At 43.2% G+C, this 22,204-nt stretch overlaps 1 protein-coding gene across 7 annotated transcripts in view; it reads right to left on the minus strand.

The window, feature by feature from the left end:
• LRRK1 (leucine rich repeat kinase 1) overlaps positions 1 to 22,204 on the minus strand; it is an 83,235-nt gene that overhangs the window by 20,290 nt on the left and 40,741 nt on the right. For all 7 annotated transcript variants that reach the window (XM_055716239.1, XM_055716241.1, XM_055716238.1 and 4 more), the window contains 12 exons: positions 20,352 to 20,464; positions 19,140 to 19,216; positions 15,636 to 15,765; positions 14,988 to 15,100; positions 13,914 to 14,128; positions 11,673 to 11,837; positions 9,441 to 9,613; positions 7,295 to 7,415; positions 6,888 to 7,047; positions 5,959 to 6,235; positions 2,830 to 3,001; positions 1,199 to 1,362 (listed from right to left, as the gene is read on the minus strand). In XM_055716239.1, coding sequence (XP_055572214.1) covers positions 1,199 to 1,362; positions 2,830 to 3,001; positions 5,959 to 6,235; positions 6,888 to 7,047; positions 7,295 to 7,415; positions 9,441 to 9,613; positions 11,673 to 11,837; positions 13,914 to 14,128; positions 14,988 to 15,100; positions 15,636 to 15,765; positions 19,140 to 19,216; positions 20,352 to 20,464 — 1,880 coding nt within the window. The remainder of the gene's footprint in view (positions 1 to 1,198; positions 1,363 to 2,829; positions 3,002 to 5,958; positions 6,236 to 6,887; positions 7,048 to 7,294; positions 7,416 to 9,440; positions 9,614 to 11,672; positions 11,838 to 13,913; positions 14,129 to 14,987; positions 15,101 to 15,635; positions 15,766 to 19,139; positions 19,217 to 20,351; positions 20,465 to 22,204) is intronic.

Here is a 22,204-nt window from a genome sequence, read left to right on the forward strand (position 1 = left end):
AAGACAGCCACATAAAGCTTTTGTTAAGTATCAGTGTCAACAGACTTTCTTTCTCGCAGGAAACCTGAGTTACACAATAACACGTATGAAAATGATTTTCACTTCAGTCTGTTCTGCAAATGACTCTTAGCAGAGAATTCTGAAAATACGTAAATGCTACAGAAGGTCAGACCAAGAGAAAACTCTGGCCTAAGTGAACTGAATATGATGGCCAGTTTTGACAGAAATGGCCCATACAGAATGATGGAAGGTTAGGAGTTTTAAAAATTCGTAATAAAACTCCGGTGCATAATAATAACACTGAAACTTCTAAAACCTGTTTGGAAAAGTTTATGGACGTAATAATTTTTGTGCCATTCCCATTTAAAAAAAAAAAAAAAAAAAAAAAAAGCGCTTTAATACAAAGAGCTGAGTTCTGTAACTCCCTGAAGTATGTGGGGAGATAAGAGTATGAACACCACCATAGTCCAGAATTAAGGATTCCAGCCTGAGATTTGCAAGTCTCTACTCAGCCGCAGACAGCCTAGATGAACTCAGGAAAATCACTATGCCCTTCTGGTCTCCAACCATGCAACAGCACCAATGGTTCCTATGGTTCCTCCCTATCTTGCCAGGGACTGAAAGAGCAAATGCATCTGCAGATACTACAAAGATGAAAGTCTTAAGTGGCTGTCTACTCTGAATTTGTGAAAGAACAGTGACAGCAGGTTTTCTTCACGCTTGCAGCTAGTAGACACTCTGCCTTGGCCAGCTTAAACCAGCAGTCCATAGTCCCTGCTGCACACGGTCTGAGAGCATAGAACACCTCCACTGATCCCGATTACTGCCACTCAGTTGTGAAGTTTGAGGATTCAGTGGAAAACTCACTGACGTAAGGAAATCTTTGCATGTGAAAATGCATGATTTTACGCTGGCAAAGAATTCTGCTCTGAATATCACTTTCTGTTTTCAGGCTTCTTTAAATTTGTGGCTGAATAACACATACGTTTCGTATATTCGGAACTGCCAAACAACCAGTTATTCATCATTTTTGTCACCAGTTGTTACCAGATGAATTATGTCTATTAGAAGAGCCTCCTCTTCTACTGATGAGTGAGCATACAGCACGAGTCAGGCCCATTCATCTCCATTCAAATGACATGTTTCATACACTCTATTAGTCCCCTGTCATGCATGCTGCATTACAAACACAAATTACCTAAGATAGCCTCCATCAAAGGTAACGAACAGACCTTCCTGCCAGTAAACAGTGTGAGTCCTTTTGACTCGGAACGTGCTGCAGCGGTTCCTTTGGGTGCCTGTGAAGCTGTAGATGGTCACCTTTTTGTTTCTTGTCTTGGTGTTCTTCTTGTTTTCAAAGAGCTGAAACAAGCAGAAAAGATGAAAATCACTAAATTATTGAAATTTCTCATAAGGATGTTGAGATGAAAATCACTAAACTATTGAAATTTCTTATAAGGGTGTTGTTTTAATTGAGCAACAAGGTGACTTCTTTTTTTGGCCTTCACACGTGCTGTCATACCTTCTCCACTATGGAGCAACTTGTGCTCATGAAAAAATTTTGCAATGGAACAAAAATACATGCAGTAGAAGTTGGTTTTGCAGCAATGGAAGTATTTTTCAATTCAACTCAAAAAAAGGAACAATTTTGTATTTGTGAACAAAGTTAATTGTATAACCGTGGCATTTTTTATATGAATTCTGCATTTGCAAAAGTCTTACAACCGTAAAGAAGAGCTAAATGTTCTAGGGAATGACTAAGTTTGCCCTCAATGTGGAGAGTTAACTTTTCCACCTGTTTCAGTAGGAGGAATATGGCTTTTCTCCAAGACACTTCAAACCAGCACTTAAAGCAAAATGTATTTTTGTTTTAAAATCAAAGACTTAATCTGCAGAACTCCACTGTACTCATTGCTCTAACACGTTTGTCTGCAGACGGGACTGGTGCCTGGGATCATTTCCATTCACTTCAGTGAGGACTGGCTGAGGTCCCTTACAAAGGTGCTCTAGGGTTATGTAGTGCCCCTGTGGATGTAAGCAAGGAGTTGGCAAGACAGAGCGTTAAAACAGGTGAAGTTATTCCATGGATTGAGAAGCCTGGAACACAGAGGATCTTCCATAAACAGGTATCGTGTTTTCCATGTTCTGTACATCAATGACAGATCACAGCTTAAATGGATAGCTGTTAAGAAGCTATCACAGTAGTACTAAAAATATTTTGTAGGCATTTATTATGGTTTCCAGCAGGGCTATGTTTCAGATATAAGCTGCTGCAAAAATACGTCTGTTAACAACATCACATTTCACTTAGCTTTCAGAACCTTACACACATTACTTTAACGATATGCATACCACTTGCACTAATAGGGTGCCTGCTTGCACTCATTATCCCGTTAAGGCAACAGTCCTGTAATTTTCTTCTGATTTAAAGCCATACAGATTCAGATAGCTGACTTCGGTGGAGCTAGTCCAGATGTCCTCTGGCAAATGACATGAGCAGAGTCTGGGCCAGTGGAACAGTCACGGACAAGAGTTGCAGGCAGGACTCCAATTACTTGTAATTGGGAGATGCTGGAGGTACTGAGACCTTCCAGGGGATCATGTTATAAAGAGGCTGTGGAGAACACTGGCTTTCTTCCCCAGCGCCAATTTGTTGTTCTAAATGACACCTACTACGAAAACAGAATCAGAGTCTCATCTCTCCCTATTTACTCAAATAAAGTGAGCCTGTGACTGAAGCAAGCTGGATGTGAAGACACCCACTTACAGTTATATTGAACAACAACTTCAGTTGTTGTCTTTTGCTTGCAGAGAGATACAGTAACCTACCTGGAGGTCCATCTCTGCCAGGCTAATTAACATTCGGGCTATGAACCTTTGCCAAAAGCCAACTGGGACAAAACTCATCTTGAAGACCCTTTGGACTGTGTTTGAGGTCTGGTGGCAGAGCCCGTGGATATCTAGTGCTGGCTTGGTAGGAAGCAGATGAGGGAGGAGGTAGCTGAAACACATCAAATTCAACAGCTCAAATTTTAGCTACAGCTTGTAACAGTGAGTACATTGTTACTGGATAGTAAGGCAATTCAGTTTCCAAAGAGATTTTTAATGTCAGAGCCTACTGCATATAAAAAAGCTTTTAGATTAAAGGCACTGCAGCAACACATGGAGAAATTAATTTACACTATGGAATCAAGCAGAGGCAAAACAGACATTACATAATTCAGCCAGGGCTATTGGACAGGGCTAAAACTGATGTAATGAGCAGGACATCAGTGCAATCACAAATTAAATGCATTAAAATATAAGAGTCATTAGAACAGTTGTGATGTTGGGACTTTTTTTTGGTATCTTTTTTGCTCGGTCCTGGTAGTAAGCAGAGAATTACACCTGTGCTCCTATGTGCAACAGAAGACAAACGCAAAAACAACCCACAGCAGCTCAGCTTGAAGGTGGGGAGAGGAGGTGTTGTGGGAGGTGGCAAGGAGGCAGTTGCAGGCTGCAGGGACTGGACTGCTTGGGCTCTCATCCCAGTCCCAGAACAAGAGCATCTCATGGGTCAACATGACAGGGTTTCCCACTGCACCATATTGCAGCTGATGGACTCCCTATCACATCCCTGACAAACTCCAGGGCAAGAGCTCATTTTGCCAGGCTAATGCCAGCAGAGACATCACTTGCCTTGCTCTGTCTCCTCCTGCAATCAGGTTATTTGGTTCTTTGCCCAAATGTGGAAGAGACACAGTGCTATCTGAGCCTGACTGATCAGAAATAACAGAGCTACACTGGTGTAGAAGACCACAAAGTTTTCAAATTATTTTCAGATCTCCTAGTAAGCACAGAATATTAATTTGTCCTGATCTTTAGTATTTGGGAAACTAAAACCTTTTGGAAGACTAGAACTGTTCTGAAAATTATTAGCTTATGGCTTTCAATACCTGCCAATAAATCTGTTGACAGTGATACTCTTCTGTACCAAATACATTCCAAGATGCCTAAACATCTTATTTGATTATAAGCAGAAACACTGCTGGTTTATCAGTGTTCAGCCTGAGAAAATGTGTTGGCATCTGGAGATCATCACTGATGGGCATAATGACAGAAATGAGGCAAACAGCCAAGGGACTTGACCAAAATAACAGTGGCAGGGACTAGACACACAACTAGAACTAATGCTGGGTCCAAATCCAATGCTTTAAGCCTATCATGTTTTCTCTCCAGCAGCTGCAGTATTCTGTAAAACCTGAAATATCAGCTCAGAAAAAACAGCCATCACTAGAAAACAGCTCTCTCCATATGTCACAGTCCATAACATCCGATGACATTTTACATGATCAAATTATCTGTTCTATGAAACATCTTTGGAATGCAAAACCTATAAAAATTTCTCTTTGACTTATAAATTAAAATAAGAATGGTCATAGTTTCAACTCTGTTTTAACAAGCAGAACAAAGCTAAAGCACATGTACCTTAGGCAGAAAAGTGGAGTGCATCAAACTAAAAGTTCTTGCTTTATAAAGGTAGTGGATGCATGCTGTGACAGCCAGTAAATTTTCCTCAGTGCATCCAAGAAAGGGTCTACAAGTGTAAGAAGGCCAGTGAGGCCCTTCTGGACCACAACTATATAGTGGATTATAATACAGATGGTGATTCAATGCTCTTGAACAACAGCCAATGCAAATTCTGAAAATATGTGAAACATGCCCCCATACACCCTTTCAGAAGGGAAACTGGCAGCTGCTTTCTCTAGTGACTGCACAGAAACCCTATCTGGCAATCTAGACAATAACTGCAGAAGCACAGTAACAAATAACTGCTCTGTGTCTGGCTAGAACATTAAATTAATCCAACCTGCTATAGCTACAGTCCATCAGTGGGAAAGAATATTCTGCTAATGTGGCTTGGATCGTTCTAAGAAAGACTGGGCAGGCCGTGAAAAAGCAGTTTCCTTGTTCCCGAGGCACAGACAATGTAATTGCCTTGGAGAAAAATGGCAGATAGTGACAAGGAGTCCAAAAGGCATTTTGGACTAAGCAGAAACATTGCTGCTTTATCTGTGTTAAGCCTGAGAAAATTTGTTGGCATCCGGGACTGGATAAGTGACAGGCATAATGACAGCACAGAGAATGCTGCACTTGTGCTGGCATTCAGAGCTCCCGAGAGGCTCAGGGCAATGCAGCCATGCTGTCCTGGAAGGGCAAGGAAGTGAAATGCAAATGCCACATCAAAAGTGCAATACGGCTATGGTTTCACCATTAACGCAACAACAGGCTGTCGCCAAGCAGATGGGAGAGAGAAAAATAGCAGGGAACTCTGCCCACAGCAAAAGAGATGGGGGGCAGAGGGGAGGAGGCCTCATTAACATTTAAAGAGAATGAGGTTTCCTAGACCATTTCTAGGAAAACTATTGATCAACACCTACTGAGGCTAAAAATTAAGGAAATCACATTGCCACTAAAGCTATAATTCTTTGGTTTCACTAGAAATAAAATACTACTACTTTCAGGGCTGACATAATTACTGATTACCCAAAGTTTTCTGCTATAGTCTGGAGTGAGGATCTTCCACTGGAAACAGATGACTCCATCCCATCTATATTTTAGGCCCAGTAGCCATGAGCCTCACATCCTCTCTCAGCTGCAGCTGTGCCAGCTGAGTGCTTACAGCTTCCACCTGCTCATTGCCACATCCCTGGCAGTGTCACTGCCCCTCCGTGCTGGTGGCTGAGTCTGTCGGCAGCCTCAATGCACCGAGTGGACAAAGACCTGCCTTGGAAAGTTTTCAGACTAGCTTGTTTGGAGCAAAGGATGCTCATGTCAGGAAATGCAGCCCAAATGGATGGGTGCCTTCCATTATACTATGTAACGAACTCAAGTATTTTCTCACAGGAAGATCCTTGTCAAGACAACCACTTACGGTGACAGCCTCCCGCCTGGCTGAGCCTCTAATTAACAACATACCTGTTATTTGCCACAGGCAGTGCAATTTCAAACTTAGCCAAGAACTGGAAGTACTGCTCTTCGGTTTGCTCAGTGAAGCCCGTCCCAACCAGCAGCATCCTGAGATCCTCTGCTCTGATGACTCCATTCTTAGCTACAGACTTGGAGCTCTTGATGTTGAAAATCCTCTGCAGACACTCTGAGAGCCAGACAGGGTCAAGGAAGTAGAGGTTTCTTAGGCCGTGGCTTGTGTCTGGGAAGTGCAGCAGTGTACCTGTTTCTATGAGAAAATTAATCGCTGCAAAAAATAAAGAACTCTAGATCAGCAATAGACCAGCATTAGGAAACCACAGTGCAGATGAGTAAGGCTATGAGGCAGTCTGTGCAGTTTTATGCATACCAGATATAGCCAGCATGCAGTCAAGCCAAGAGAGTAACATTTATCTGAGGAGTGCTGCTATCTGGCACTCCACTTGTAAAACCCACATCTCACCCCTTTACAGCCAGTATTTGTCCCCATCACACCTCCCCTTTACCCTCCTCCTGCCATCCTCACAGGGAAGGGCTCCCCCAGGCTCCCGCAGTGCAAAGCCTCCATAAAGATCACAGGACTGGGGCCCTACAGAGAAGATAGCCTTGAAAACATGGCAACGCTAATTCTGCACAGAGCAGAAATAAAATCAGACAAAGCTTGTTCAAAAAAAAATAAAAATTAGTAGCCTCAGATCACCCTTGGAACCTCCCAGCCCTCTCCCCACAAAGCCCCATTGCTAATTTTGTATCTTAGCAATTTCCAAAGTGACTTCAACACTGGTATAGAGCACACCGTAACTGTTTTTTTGCACAGCAATTACCTGGTGGGCTTCCTTCCCCTCCCCTTTCTATTATTCATGGAATATTTCAATCACACCTCCTGATTTCCAAGAAATTACTGGTCTGCTCTGACCTACCAGTTTGCAAGTCTTCATAGTCTTTGATATCATTTTCAGGTGTTTGCTCAATGATCAGTTCTATTTGTCTGTCTGTTAAATACTGGACATCATCATTCTGACTTCTTCTATGCTGTTCTGCAAGGACAGCTTCTTGAAGACTAAGGTAACTTCTTGGTATCTACAAGCAACATAAGAAAAACAGCAGGATCAGGATCAGACAGCAATCACTCTGCTGGAGTTGAGCTGGCTCAGTCATCTTAGGGATCCTATAGTGCTGTCTTTTCCCAAAGCCAGATAGCTATCTTACATACTTCACATGCCTCCTGCATCAACAGTAACTCCTGAAGTTCACCTCCCAATCCAAAACCAATCCTCAAAAACGCCCCACTTTGGTAAGGATCACCGCTAGAAAGAACAGTTCTCACCAATCTCCCTGCAAGTTTCTGTGAGCATATTGAGCTGCCAACATCCTTCATGTTGCAAGTGACGTGAAAAATCAGCTGTCGGAGTCCATCGAGGCCTTCCAGAGTCTTACATGAGAGCTCACTGCAAAAGTCATGCAAGGGTGAAGATTATCAAACCTTATCAGCACACTGGCTTCCTTTCCAGGCCCACTTTCTCTTATCAGCGACTTTAAATTTCCTGTGCCAGATGAATGGGAGGAAGGCTGTCAGTGAGCATTTTTAGCTTTGGAGAAAAATACAAAGACGCCTGGAAAAGACATATTAGGCCAACCTCCGCTCTGCCTGCTTCATTCACTGTGCGCCGCTTTTCTATCCCCTGTGCACTGTGATCTCTGGGGACTTCCCTGTCAGACTAACCAAAGCCATCACCCACTTTCCCTTCAGTGCTGCACGCATCCTGGAAGGGACTGCAGGAGGGAGGAAAACATGGTGCTCCGGCAGTCGCTGGAGACAAGTCCAGTTCTCCCTGCCTTAGATCAAAGAGACACGATGATGACTACCAGACACCTTTTCCCACCCTCATTCCGGCCCTTGTTCAGCTGGAACCTGTGATCTGGGAATTGATGCTTAGATCCTAAAAGCTGGCCTTCATCATCTCTTTAACAGCTAAAAGCCTGCTCTCTCCAACTCCTACTATTTTTGGTCTTGCTGTGGGCAGGATAAGAACAGTTCTCTTCCACTTTCCCCAACAAAGAGTCTTTCTAACTGATCCTACACATGTTCCCATGGCAGACAGAAAATAGTTTTCTAAAGCAATATGCTTTATCTTAAACCTTAGCTGTCAGTGGCACTGGGAAGTGTGCACTCACTGGAGTGACACTGGAGGACCAGCACTGATAAAAGCACTCCAGGCTCACCCACACATGGCTTTCACAACAAACACTCCTTACACTCCTCCGGATGCCCAGAGCACTGCTTAGAGGAGCCCCATCCAGGTGGACAATGGGGTATGAAGGAGAGGCACGGGAGGGAGGAGGTATGAAATCAGGCATGACTCCAGTGGGAAGAAATGCAGGGGAAAAGGAAGGTGAAAGGGAACGTGCAGGATGTGTGGCAGGTGGAAGAAAATCCCCTTGAGAAAAAATGACTGAGATCATGTTATGATGCTCTGTGGTGATAGGAAAAGAGGCTTGAAGAGACTGAAGCACAAAACTTTCTCCTTCTCATCGTGAGTCTCTGGGCCTCATGCTGGGTCCCTGGTATTTCTCCTAATGGGAAAAAGCCAACTGGGATGCTCGACTGAGCGCTTGCATTTGCAGAGCAGAGCATGCATGGGAGGTCTCCTGATGACTTTGCCAGGCAGCAGATGCAAAGTGCCGGGGACATTGCAAACGCCCTTCTTTACTTGCCAGCCACCACCTGCTTTTGCCCCAGGCATTGGCAATTTCACACTGTTTGGTGTCAGCCTGCTGAATCCATGCTCCACCTGTGCTGTGCGCTCCCTTGGCTGGCAGACTCACCTCTTTCCCAGCCAGAGAAGCCTCCTCTCTCCAAGGGCATTCTCTGTTAGCCAAAGGGAGGGAGCTGCAGAGGCGGCATGGCCTGACTGACACTGATCTTCCAGACAGCACCACCCCTCCGTTATCCCACCCGGTGAACTCAGATGGCACAGGTTTGAACTGCTGGGGGCTCAGGGGGCTGACCCACTCCTCATCCTGCCAACACTGCCACGTGAGCTTTCTCACATCAGGTAGAACAAGGTTACCACACAGCCCCCTCTTAACAAACCCTGTGGCACCCACACTAGAGCAGTCATGCTCTCAAGCTTTGCAGCATTAATTACTCAATCTTTAATCAATTACTTCTCTCGTTGTGACTAATAAAACTGTATCACCATTTAATGGTGAGAAACCTGAGTGGAGCAGGAGCCCTAAACCAGACTGGCCAAGGTCATGACTTTGGATCTTCCAGCTCTCAGGCCCACGCTCAGACCCCTGAGCAACACTGTACTTCTGATTATTCTACATTATCTCAGTCAAAAATAGATGAAACGCAATGCTGACGAGCCTTTAAATCAGTTCCGTTGCCAAGGAGATCAAGTATTATAAAATTGTTTGAAGTGACATAAAATAGAGTGACTGAGCTTCATAAAGGCACAAGGACTTACTGCAGGTGCTTGAATGTGATATCTGGGAAGCCAGTTGCTCTGGATCCAGACGGAGACCGACAGAGAGCCAAGACGTATGCCCTCAGAGTTGCTATCCTCTCGACGCGAAATTTTGTTTCAATTAAATCAAGGTGTGTTCCTACCACTAACACCACTGAATTTGGAGCTTTGGCCTGTAAGGGGAAACACTGATGATGATATCATCCAGATTACATCGTGGTAAATACAGCGAGGACATGTGAAAAGTATAATATTTAAGAGGGGGTAGTCATATACATTAATAAAATGGAATGTATGTAAAACGGAGGCAGCTTGACAACAGCAACAAGTGATCTGGGTATTACAGAAGTTCTCCTACAGAACATGCCTTAATCATCTGCTGCTACTGCAAAGAGGGAGACTGTCGGTCTGGCCTCATTACATCAGGGCTTAACATAAAGGGAGTTGCTATGTGGCATTAAGTTGCTACAAGTCAGTTAAATGGTGGGGACTATGTCCACCCAGACAAAGGAAAATAAGTTAGCTTAACCTGTAGCCAGAAGATCTAACTCTGATGTCCTGAAAAAGGCTAGTTACACTCTGGAATGGATACCTGGGGAAGTTACACATACTTTTGCCTGGAGGTATATGGAGAGGTGAGATAAACTGCTAGAAAAGTCTCAATCTACTTAATCCTAAATCAATGCAAAGGAATGGATTAGATGATCTTGCGGTTTCTTCCAACCCTTCCATGATTGCATTACAGCACTGGAATGTATCCAGATTTCAGGGACCATGCTGCCAAATACAATGGGATTGCACAGGCTTAAGCAGGGGTCAGGCTGCCGATCCAAATTACTCTGACCACAGAAGACTATTCAGATGCAGAAATACATGCTTATTTGCAGTCAATCCATTTGTCTCTTATGACGCCCACTGAAATATCCTAACCTGAACGACACCAAACTCAAACCCTGTGCAGATGCAGAAGTGACGGCTGTACCATGCCAGACCAAGGGGCCCACTTGGCCCAATATTCTGCCTAGAGGCTAATGGAGAGTATAGGCACAGGGTAAGCATGTAGACATTATTTTCCCTGGTGTGTTCTCCCAGCATCCAGCAGCAGGCTGCTCATCAATTTCCTGACCACGAGATGGTATCTCTCAGTTAATAGCACTTGATGGATTTTTCTTCCACCAGTCTGTTTTTTCAACTTCTGATATCCACAGCACATCATAGTTCCAATATATTGCACAGGTTAGCTATCTGCTGTGTTCAGGATACTTCCTATTGTTTGTTTCAAAGCTACCATCTCATTATTTCATCTGATCTCTCCTAATTCTTCTATAATAAAAGATCATGAACAAAGACTCCCTTGTGGTTTTTCCCCTTACCCTGAGGAGTCTACATGCAGCCCTCCTCATTTGCCTTTCCCAAGCTGAAGAGGTCTATTTACTTGCTGTGTACTCAGAAACTTTTTCCATACTTTTAACCATGATGTTCATCTTTATCTGTAACTTTTCTGATGCTACTATGTACCTGCTGGATACATTAAGGACACAGGCACATCATACATTTTTGAAATATCATAGTTATGATTTCAGCTTTGTAACCTAGTTTGGGTTTTTGACTGCTGCTGACCATTAAGCTAATATTTTTGTAACATCAAGATGTTTCTTTTTTGAGAGGGACTGGCTCAGAGCCCATTTTTGTGTATGCAATGTTAAGACAGATATCAAATAATAAACATTTACAAAAAGTTATGAACATGGTATTATAAAAATCAACCAACACTAATGAATTCACTGCAGTTCTGAGTCCCAGCTGAGAGCTGTCTAGGAGATACTCTCTAGCTTACCTGAATCTAAAGTGTTAAAAATATAACCTCAAGACTAATGTGTGTCTAACCCACACAAGAAAGAAAATGCTTCAAACCCTCCTCGGAGCACAGTGTGGTCAAACACTAATTCCAAACTAAGTATGTTCAGCCTTACTTAGCAGGGGTTTATAAATCAGCTTTTGTTTCATTCTCTGATGTGTGTGAGGGAGAACAAAGCAAATGATAAATTTAAACCATTAAATATAACGATATGCCTACAGCATAATGGAAAATTAATTCCAAAAGCTATGAAAAAATCATAGCTTGCGGAATTTTTGAAAGCAGACCAAAAAGAATCTGTAATAATCACGTATCTTTGTGCTGAGCTACTACTTGATAAATAGATACCCCAGAGTCCACCAGTGACTTCTTACCTCAATGTTCAGCAACCAGAACTGTAAGTTTGCCACAGCTTCTTCCCCCAGTGCCAAGTTCCATACCACTATGTACAATGCTTTGTCTGTGAAGAAACACTGATTGACTGTAGACATGCTTGCTGGGCCTCCGATATCCCAGACATTGAACTCCACTGAATCAACCTACTTAGACAAAGAGAAGTGTTCAAATCAAACGGTTGCAGTAAATCACAGGGAGATAATAGCCAAAGTACAAACCTACGCCTGCATAATGTATGACACAAGAAGGGTTTCAATGTCCTAATTGTGCCTCCAGGAAAGATAAATCAACAAGCAATTGTTAAGCATGGCTACCACTTCCCCACAGGAAATCAAGACTAATTACTTGCTGCTAAAATGATAGAGGTGCCCTTGATGCTGGTAAATCTCCAGTTAATGCTGCGGATTCTCCAGTACAAACAAGGGTCTCATTCTGAGCCCAGTATTTCACTGCATCTGGAATAGAAACTGTTTCATCCTTGTCTGTGCCACGCTCGACAGGACTGTTGCAGCTACTTATCTGCCACTGCTATGGAGAACAGGAAACCCCCTGCTGAAATCACTTCCACTGAGCTCAGCCCTAACTGAGCCAAACAGAATATAAGATGCTCAGAAGATGAGAAACTTCTCAAGCTTTTCATAAACACCTCCTGCATGTTGCTCTGAGGCTTCCGATAGGTGCGTCACATCAGAGATGGGCCACAATTACAGCCACTGTAAATCTGACTCGCTAATTTTTGGGGAATCATCTAAACGGAGGCCTCTAGCCCTGGCTCCCTTCCAAGTATCTCAGCAGCCATCCTTCCATGCAGCCCCACAATAGCGCTAGGATGGAGCACGGCCCTCCTCTGACACAGTATTCAGGCTCCCAGTTGCAGTAGGAAGCACCTACATACCTTGAAGGCTCTGCTCCTAAATCACTTGGCCCTGGGGAGGCAAGAAGCTTGTGACTGAGCAGAAAAATAAACTCTGCTCCAGCCATCACCCTCAGAGCATCACGAAACACCAAGTGGGCTCCATTTACTGGTCCAGGTCCAAGTACTGACTGATCCCACATGACAAGTTACCCTATGAGATTTCAGCAAGGAGTTAAGTATCTCAGCAGGGCTCCTCGCATAGTCCCAGTTTGAAGCCTCCCAGAAACAGCTGGAATAACTTCCATATTGTTTAAACCAAGTCCTAACTAGCACAAGGACTGCTTTTTTCATCCCAAAAACCTTCAGCTGTGTGTCTGTATGGTGTCGGTGACTGTATGGTGTGACAGAGACTCAGAGGTAGGGACAAAAGCCCGTTCGGCACCTTGATCCCACTCCAGGTCTCTGAGGCTGTCTAGGTTTTTATTTTATTAAATTGCTTTTCAATAGAAAATACACAAATCTCTTCTCCCACCAAAGTCTTTTCTTTAAGGAGTCAGGCTGTGCTTGCTTTTTTTTCTTTCTGTCTCTGGCCTGGCACTCTTTGCTGTACAAGAGCTGAACTCAGCAGGCTCCTTCGTCCCTTCCAAAACAGTCTGGTGGTCATGGCTGTCATCCGGGAAGGGAGAGCCATGTGTTTGCACACCCTCAGCTCTACAAGACCTCAGGACCCTCAGGACCAATTCTGCACGCTCTAAACCCTGTGCTACTATGCAGGCGGTGGACAGGGCCACCTACAAATGCTTGAATGAATTCAGTGTTGTCCAAATGAGTTCAGTATGGGTTGACACACTCCTTGAATGAGCCATCTGAGATTTGGGAGTTTAAGGTACACAGTAGACATCCTTGGATCACACCAGAAGTCAGGCATCCTACCTTCTACCCACCTTCCCCACCTAGGACAGTTCTGATATCGAGAAAGTCCAACTTTAGGTACTGATGTCTCATTTTCTGGCCTCAAATGCAAGGACAATCTGCTTTAGAGAAGCTGATTTAAAACATTCTCTCAGAATTGGTGTCCAAAACCCGCTCGAGCTGGTATAGAGTCAGTAATTTGGGCAGCCTACACATGGATTTTTCTCTTTAGGACACAAAGCTGAGTGCTCAGGAAAAGAGAATTGTCCTCTACTACCAATTGGAAATGAAACAGAGGAATTGTGATGGGTCTAAACCACATCACCTGCAACGTCTGGCTCACAGGTGATGGAAATGGTTCTTTGTAAAAGGGCATGCAATTTCAGCCCATAAGGGACACTGTAGGGCTCAAATACTCCAGTGAGGCTAAGGATCTTTGACTGTTTTTCACCTTTGCCTTGTGTCCCACTGGCTTGGGGAGCTCCCACTTTGTTGTACGTATGGTGGCATCGCTGTGCATCATCTGAGGGACTTTTCCTGTCTGTAGGATCTCAATCAGCGTTGACTTTCCCTGTCGTGGAGGACCGACGATGATCATCTTCATTAGCTTACACTTTTCTGCTTTGCGCAGCTGTGCTCTTAAGTATGCCAGCACTGTTTTAGGGCCTATGGGGGGGAAGTGAACAGGCTTTATCTGTGGTTAGCAGTTACAAACATACATATGTACAGCAGGACTGCACAAAACCTACTGTTGCAAACACATCAGCTGAATTAATATTTTCCCTACAGTTTCGCTGCGGGCTGAGGCAACCCAGAGAATAAACAAAGAAACCTCTAGTGACAAACCTGAGACAGAGACCCCAGAAAAAGGTCACTGCTCTGTGACTCTACAATGGAGCACTGTAAGAAGAAACAAATGCTGTGGCTCGTATGCTTCAGAAGCTGAAAGGAAACATAAAATACTAATTTAGTATTGGAAAATACTCAGTTTTTCCTTCTACTTTTATGTTTCCAGTTAAAATTAGATTTAGGCTTCAACAGTGTGTTGGAGAAGGACTAATTCCTAATAACTTTGTTCCCACAGGATTTTCTTATTAAAACACACAAAAAAGAAGACAGTACTGTAATAGATCCAAAAATCTAGCAGCTTACAATAGTCACTTCAATGTGACTGTGACTGTTGATCCTAAACACTTCAGTCTTTAGAAAGACTCTCTAAATACCCTAAAGTACACACATTCAGGAAGCAAGCTATGGAATTTATTCGGCATGCATATTGCAAATCAAATATTGCATTTATAAGTCATCGTTTTAACATGTGATCTATCTGAAACTGATCATATAGCCAGAGCTTAGCACTGGTTATCAAATTTGCAAATATGTGTAGGTTTCCCTATGCAATTCCAGTTAACCGCAACAAGGGCTTGGGCACACACTGTCTGTTCCTGTTCAGGACCGTTAAAAGGAAGCGATTTTCATTATATGTTCAGTCAATTTAATAAAGAACACACAGGATCAGCCTTACCCTCTTTTCTGATCTCTGCAGGAACGTTACTGATATTTAGTTCCTCGATATCCAGCTGCCAGAGATTAGCCAGCTGTCCAAGTTCTGGAGGAAGCTCTCGGATACCAGGGTTACTGTACAAAAACAAATAAATCTACCAACAACCAGGCTTTGTGTGTAAGTAGCTGCTCTCACGGACTCTCAGATTACACTATTCTCTCCTTGCAGAAATCTTCCATTAACATTTTAATAAAACTACTCAGCACTTTAATAGTAATTTCCATCCTAAAAGTGATGTATAACCTCAATTTATCCTCTGAGGCAGACAAGTCTAATCATCTTTACTGGATAGTTGAGGAAATAAAGGCAAAAATGATGAGTTACTGACTTTAATGCTACAGAAGCTGACAGCAAAAAGCCAGAATGAACTAGAGGCACATTAGATTCCCAGGCCTGTGTTCAAAGCATTAGATCATCTTCCCTAATTCAAAAGGCTAGCCTCCTCCTTATCTAAAGCAAATGATGGGCATAGGTTCTAACAAGGGGCTGACTATTTCCAGCTTTTTGACTTCAAAAGCACTGGACATCTGGGGTGGGGCTCCACAGAAGACTGGTCACTAAAACAACATGGAAATAATACTGCATAGCTTTTTCAGGACACAGACTTACTTTCCTAAGTAAAGTTCTGTTAAACCTTTCAGATGACAAACGGACTGCGGGACAGAGTCCAGCTGATTGTCATTCAGATAAAGGACTTCCAGAGAATCACTCAGAAATGCTGGAAACTCCAAAAAAGGACCTGGAACAAGACAGGAAACAAATTGCACCTTTAAAACATAACAGGCACCAAGGCTCTGAACCAAAAGCCTTCACCTTAACTTTGTAGGCAGGACATGAGGTCATGTTCCTTGGCAGGAATCACCATGAAGCAACAGCACAAAAGCAAATGGCCTTCACTGGCAATTACACATCAACGCTCACATCTCAATTTTTTAAAATCACGGTGATGCGCATCTTTGAAGGTGATGGGCTCCAGGTGACTGAATTCTGCGGTGCTGAGGGAGGAACTCTAGGCCTGCCAAGATGACTATACATCAGAGGACAAGTGGCGTTGTGTTTCTTGCTGCTGAATAGCTGGTAATACCTTGTGAACTGTTTGTATTGCAGCCTAACTGCTGGCAGCCTAACTGCAGGCACAACTGGTTTTCAACATGTTTTTTCCATGTTGCCTGAGAAAAGCCAGAAGCCGGTCAAAATTTATGCTCAGGCCCCCACATTGCATCCTGGAGCAATTTATGGTGGATCAAAGTCAATAACAACAGAGAAGAAAACCCAAACTGCAGCTGACAGACTGCTAACCTATGTTGCCTCCAAAAACTGTTCGCATCTACCCCCCTGTTTTGTTTTAGACTGCAAGGTCTCAGGGCACTTCAGACTTCCTACATGTCTAAGCAGCAACCAGCATGTTTTGGGAGTAACCCAAGCAATAATCGCAACAACTGCATGGCTGAATTGCTGCTGCTGCTGGAGAAGTTCAAACAAAGGGAAATTCAGCTGATTTCAAAGAGCATCATTTCGCTCCACAAATTACTCCTGGGATAGGGGCATGAAAAGCTGCCATGAATTGTGTTGCTGTCTTAAGAATGTCGCATGTATCTACCAAGAAGCATCCTGAAGTCAAGGAAAACTAGGCCACACAGGGACAAGCAAATTCTGAGTCTCTGATTAGGAAAGTACAACCAGCACCATCTGCTGCTTCCACCGTCAATAAAAGCAACACCCTGATATGCAAGACACACCCTTCTTCAAGGATAGAATAGTGGCACTTCCACCAAGATCGCCTTCCCTCACACAGAAGACTTGAGGAACTGTAACCAGACTTAGCTGAAAAAGAAAAAAAGAAAAAAAGAAAAAGAAAAAAGAAAAAAAAAGAAAAAGAAAATGGAAGAAGTTTTCTCAGGAGAAAATTCCCCAGCTCTAACATTAACAGCATTTCAAGCCTGAACTATGATCAGAAAAGAAGTAAGATAGAGTCCCACTGTCTGCAGGGCTGTTTTATATACGTGACAGGACTCTCTGGTGTGGGCAGGCTGTCACAGTCCGCCTTTGAGTTTTCAAACAAAAAATCATCTTTGGGATTATTTTAGGAGAACAGCAGGCTTATTCATGGATTTAATTCACTTCCTTTCTGCCTCATCACTGGACTTAAACTTTTCATTGTTTCTCTTCAGTATGCACCTTGGCACAGACAGACTTAGTCCTCTTGGACACGTAGGAGCAAGCACCTAAAATAGTAGCAATACTCTCAATTCACCGAAGAGTCCCAGGTGGAAAGGAGTGTACTATATTGGAAGCAAGCCTGAGGTGTTTATGAATTGTAATTATTTATTCATGAGTTATTTATGATTTCTCTGGCTTCAGCTCAAATTTTCTTTTAAAGAACTGTAGAAAAAATAAAACAAATCCCATCTTGAAAATATATTTTTGGATGAGTAAACGCCACCAACACCACATGCGTGTGCAAGGAGTTATTCTGAGATTTATCGATCAAATATAGTCAGCATCCATAAATTATTCTCTTTAAATAATCTAGACTTAAGTAAATAGCTTTGTTGGTAAAATCATATGAAAACCTGCCCCCCACCTCGCTAGGAGACTTCTGTGAACAGTTGATGAACTCCAGCTTCTGTTTTCTCTCGATGTTCTTTAAATTCTTGGCCACATCCTCTAGTCTCACCAAGCTAAACTTGGCAGAGAAACAGACAGAAAAAGATGAGCTGGCTTTGCTCTGTCGCTGTGGCTATTCAAGCACAGCACAAGCCAGGTAGGCTACTCTGCACCCTCCTGCAACCTGAGGCAACCTCCAGCAGCTCAGCGTTGCACCAGGATAGGATGTGCCAAGGCTTTTCAAATGGTACTAATGCTCAGTCCACGCTCCCCTCCTTTATGTAGAGGGGTTATGCTGGGTTTGCAGCACATAGAAATTTCCATTAGGACAGCAATTCCCTTTTATAGCTGGTTTTAGCTGCCTTCGTCTGTTGCTCCTGCCCTTCTCTCCCCACTGGGAAACGCTGCTGTAGCACTTCACAGAGAAGATTTGAGAATATGTCAGACTCCACAGATTCACAAGATTCAGACTCCTTTTCCAATTCTTCCATGTTCAGGATTTCAGCAATGTGACACCATTTCTATTTCCATCTCCTACTTGCAAAACAGTGCAGACCAATCCTTTCACCTCCTCAGAATGCACACACAGCACCTGCTGCCACAGCAGCCTCTACTTCCATGGACAGAAAAATGAGGTAGGATTAGCCTTGCCTGGCGGTCCAGGTACAGCCTCTGCCACCCAGGTGAGCAGGACCTAACCTCCAGTCCTAACCCATAGCTATGGCTGTACTTGGTGCATTTACCAATTTTACTTATCCATGTTGACCTGAGCTTGTGCACAATTTTCAGGGGAACCGAGGAAGGCATTTGCTGCAGGAGAGCCTCTCCCTGCCGCAAACAGCTGAAGGCTGCTTGGATGTGCGTCATGAAGACGCCAGCTCTATTCCACTCTGCGATTTGCAAAGAATGCTTCAGAGCAAGCCATTCTTCAGGCAGCAGAAAATGAGAAAGCTTTCCAAGTGCTTTAAAATAAAACAAACAAACAAAAAGAAATGCAGATGAATCCCACAGAGAGCAGGAAGCAGTACAGATATCTTCAGATATTCCTTTGTTCTCTCTGGGATTTCACGTGAACTAATCCAGAACATCTCTTCTGCTCTGCCCCAAACTGTGGGTGCGAATCCCAGAGACGGGGAAAACATGCATTCAGCAACAGAAGGAGTCCTAAGAATATTAAGACTAATTATGAGTTAATTCCCCTTCAACACACCAGTTAGTCCTCTGGCTAAAAAGAATAACCTTCATGAAAACAATAAAAGCTCAGTGAAAGAAACACATTTCACTCATTCATCTTTCCATATTAATGGTACAAACCAGCTGCATCATTTCTTTAAAACATTTAACCTAAACATATTTCCTCTTAATTTAAATGGTGCTACGCTTAAAATTGCAGGTGAATTTACACTGATTTCCCTCCAACCAAATTCCACAGATTCCTGCTGCTTCACAGGTCACCTGGCATTCTCAGCACTTGCTTTCCCGTGTTTGCACTGTCATGTACCTTACCTGCCTCTGGGCCACAGCGCACCCTGCTCTTCGTGGTGAAAAAGGGAATCCGCTTTGTTTTAAATCCTTCGTCACTCCTGCAGGCCAAACAAAATGGTAACATGTGCAGAAAAGAGCTTGGACGCAGCAGCTGAGAACTGTGCTGGAGCTGCATGCCCAGGACACTATGCAGTGCAGAGTCCAGCCCCAGACAAGGCCGTGGGATTCATGGCACAGCTCTTACAGGTTCCTGTCTGCTTTTGAGAGATGGGATTGAAACCTGCTGCTCAATGACAGAGCTAGACAGCACCGACACCTGTCCAAGCCCAATGGTTTTCCTCTGGCAAATTAACAGAGCTCTGCAGGCAGCACTTTCAGCTCCCAGGGTGAGAGCACTTGACCCCCGACTTTATGGGTGTCAAGGTTAAGTAGGCTGTCAAACAGCAAATTGAACAAGCTTCAAGAGAAACGCTGGAGAACCGGCCTGCTGCCGTTCCCTTCTTTCACCAGAGTCTCTGACAAGATGATCCAATAACATGGCTCTAGAAATGCACTGAGACACTCAAATACCAGTAATTTATCTTTTGCAACTGACACGGCAACTCGTAAGGAATCCAGAAAAATTGCTGGACAGACACCCAAATGAGAAGGTATGACACAATTCAGTGCAGTTCTGGAGAAGATAAGGGACCTTTAACACTCTATGTTAAACATCCCTATTGTGATTTCTAAACAGAAGAACACCACTCTTTCATTGGATGACCTTATTAATTCAGTCTTCTCTACAAACTTGCAGCTGGTTATACTTCCAATTAAAAACCAAAGATTTTTCATTTTTTCCAAAACAATACTCCCACGCTAACTACAAATTGCAGTCCAGCCAGATGGTTTATGGTTAAGATATCCTTCCCCCAACCTAGTATTTGTAGTGATGAACCACACACCGGGCTAAAGAAATTTCTACATGCTCTGAAATTAAACTGCTCTTATCAGTAATCTATCTACTTAATAAATGCTATAGTGTGCTAAATGCCAAAAAAAAAAATCAGAAAAGGATAATTTATCACTGTCACAGACACACAATAGACTTAGAGACATGGTATGTGGATATCAATGCCTTCTATCCAGGTAATTAATTCACTGCTGACACCCTTTGTATTACACAAGGGATTGAGTTTGCTATTATTTCTTCAGCTTTTGTTTTCTCAGACAAAATTTGAAAGAAACACTTACTTCCCAAGTTGGTTTTTTGAAAGATCCAGCGATTTAAGTTGTTTGCAATTCCACTTATCTTGTGAAGGCAATGTAACTAAATGATTTCCTAGAAGCTTCAGGGACACCAAAGCCTAAAAGAGGAATAGCCTACAGTTAGAAGACAGAGTCCATCAAACATACAGAAAGAGATTTTTTAGCATGGCTATTAAATAACAGAAACATGAAGAAAGTACATCTTATTCATCAGAACACCCTGTTCATGCTGCCTAGCATGCAAACATTTCCTTCTTGTCTCCAGCAAGTATATTTTCTGCACGAAGCAACACCACTATTAGTTCTGGGAGATTATTAGTCTACTTGCTGACAGATGCAATTGGAAACAACCCATATAAAAGGATATTTTACTTTCAGTGAGGAAACCTTTCCAAATGGAAAAGAACAGTATGATTTACCTATGCGGTATGACACATAATGGATGAGAGGTCTTATATGTGTATGCAAGCTCGTGTCAGAGTGAGCTAACACCTGTTGTGCAAGCATAAAATCAATTTTAAAAATGTGAGCTATTTCACTCAAGGAAAATTTTTAATTGTTTTGTTAATACATGTATATTAAAATGGAAAATATTTTTAAAGATTTATACAAGTCACTTATCTACTTTTTTTTTTCCCCTCACACCAGGAACAGAAATTGTAAAAACAAGAAATTTAGCTGATTAACACCATATAGTTAACATTATACAGATAGGACTCAGCTGCAAACACCATGAATAAGGTTAAACACAAGCTCCACTTTAAATTTAATAAATTTAACAGAAAAAAATGCAGTTCCCGTTCAGATTTATAAAGTTTATTCTCTTCCATCTGTCCTTAAAAATACTATCAAGGCTCACATGATCATTTTAATTTGGTTGGAAATCCAATTTTCCACTGAAAAAGTCTTCTATGCAAAGTTTCCAGCCAGGTTTATTCTGCAACTCCCCCCCCCCCCCCCCCCATGAAAACTGAGATAAGCAGAATGCCAGCTGAATTATCTCGTGCTACAAGTCCAGTGGTATTAATGAATTATACCCCGTGGAAATCATGCTTTACCAGCAGAGACTTCAGCTCTAAGTGTATTGAATGTTTTATGCCCTCCACATCATATAAAAGTTTTATGCCCGTTTTCACCTAGCACAATTAACGGTGTCTCACGAAGCCAGCCTGTTGGCCTTCCTCCCCTTTTCTCGGTTTGGAAAAATACGAGGTATCCATGTGACATGAGGCACGGACAAGGAGCAGCTGCCGGAATGGCAATTGCCATGCAAAACGCTCCCTCTAGCGGTCGGAGAGGGGCAGCACCGCGCCTTGGTGGGGCTGGGGGGGGTACAGCACGACACGGAACTGCAGATAGGCAGAGCGAACCACTAGAGGAAAGGGCTGCACAATCGTACAAACTATAAAAGTCTCCCTGACACCTGAGTCTTGACAGCCAATGCTTTTACCATCACTAGTCTTCCACTGTCTTGAACTTCCCACTGGAAGGAAGACGCAGTCCTCCTCCGGCGCCTGGCGTCGAGCTCTCTCCATGGGGCTGTTCAATGACAATGCTTCAAACTTCTCCCCCAAAATACCCCTGAGCAGGGGGCTGGAGGAAAGGGAGGCTACACATTCTAGAATTAGCACAAACTTGGTTCTGTGTGGTCTAGCCGGGGTGCTTCACTTTCAGTCAACTGTATCCATGTTACATGATCCCCCCCAACACTAACAAAGGACACTCTCCAGGAGAGCTGAGAGCCTGGTGAGACTATATGCATTGCTTACGTGCCTGCTCCATAGGGTGAAAATTAGTGACTTTGAACTGGCTGTGGCTCTTCTGTACTTCTGAAGATC

Source organism: Falco cherrug, chromosome 7 (assembly GCF_023634085.1).
Source record: "Falco cherrug isolate bFalChe1 chromosome 7, bFalChe1.pri, whole genome shotgun sequence".
NCBI classification, from domain to species: Eukaryota; Metazoa; Chordata; class Aves; order Falconiformes; family Falconidae; genus Falco; species Falco cherrug.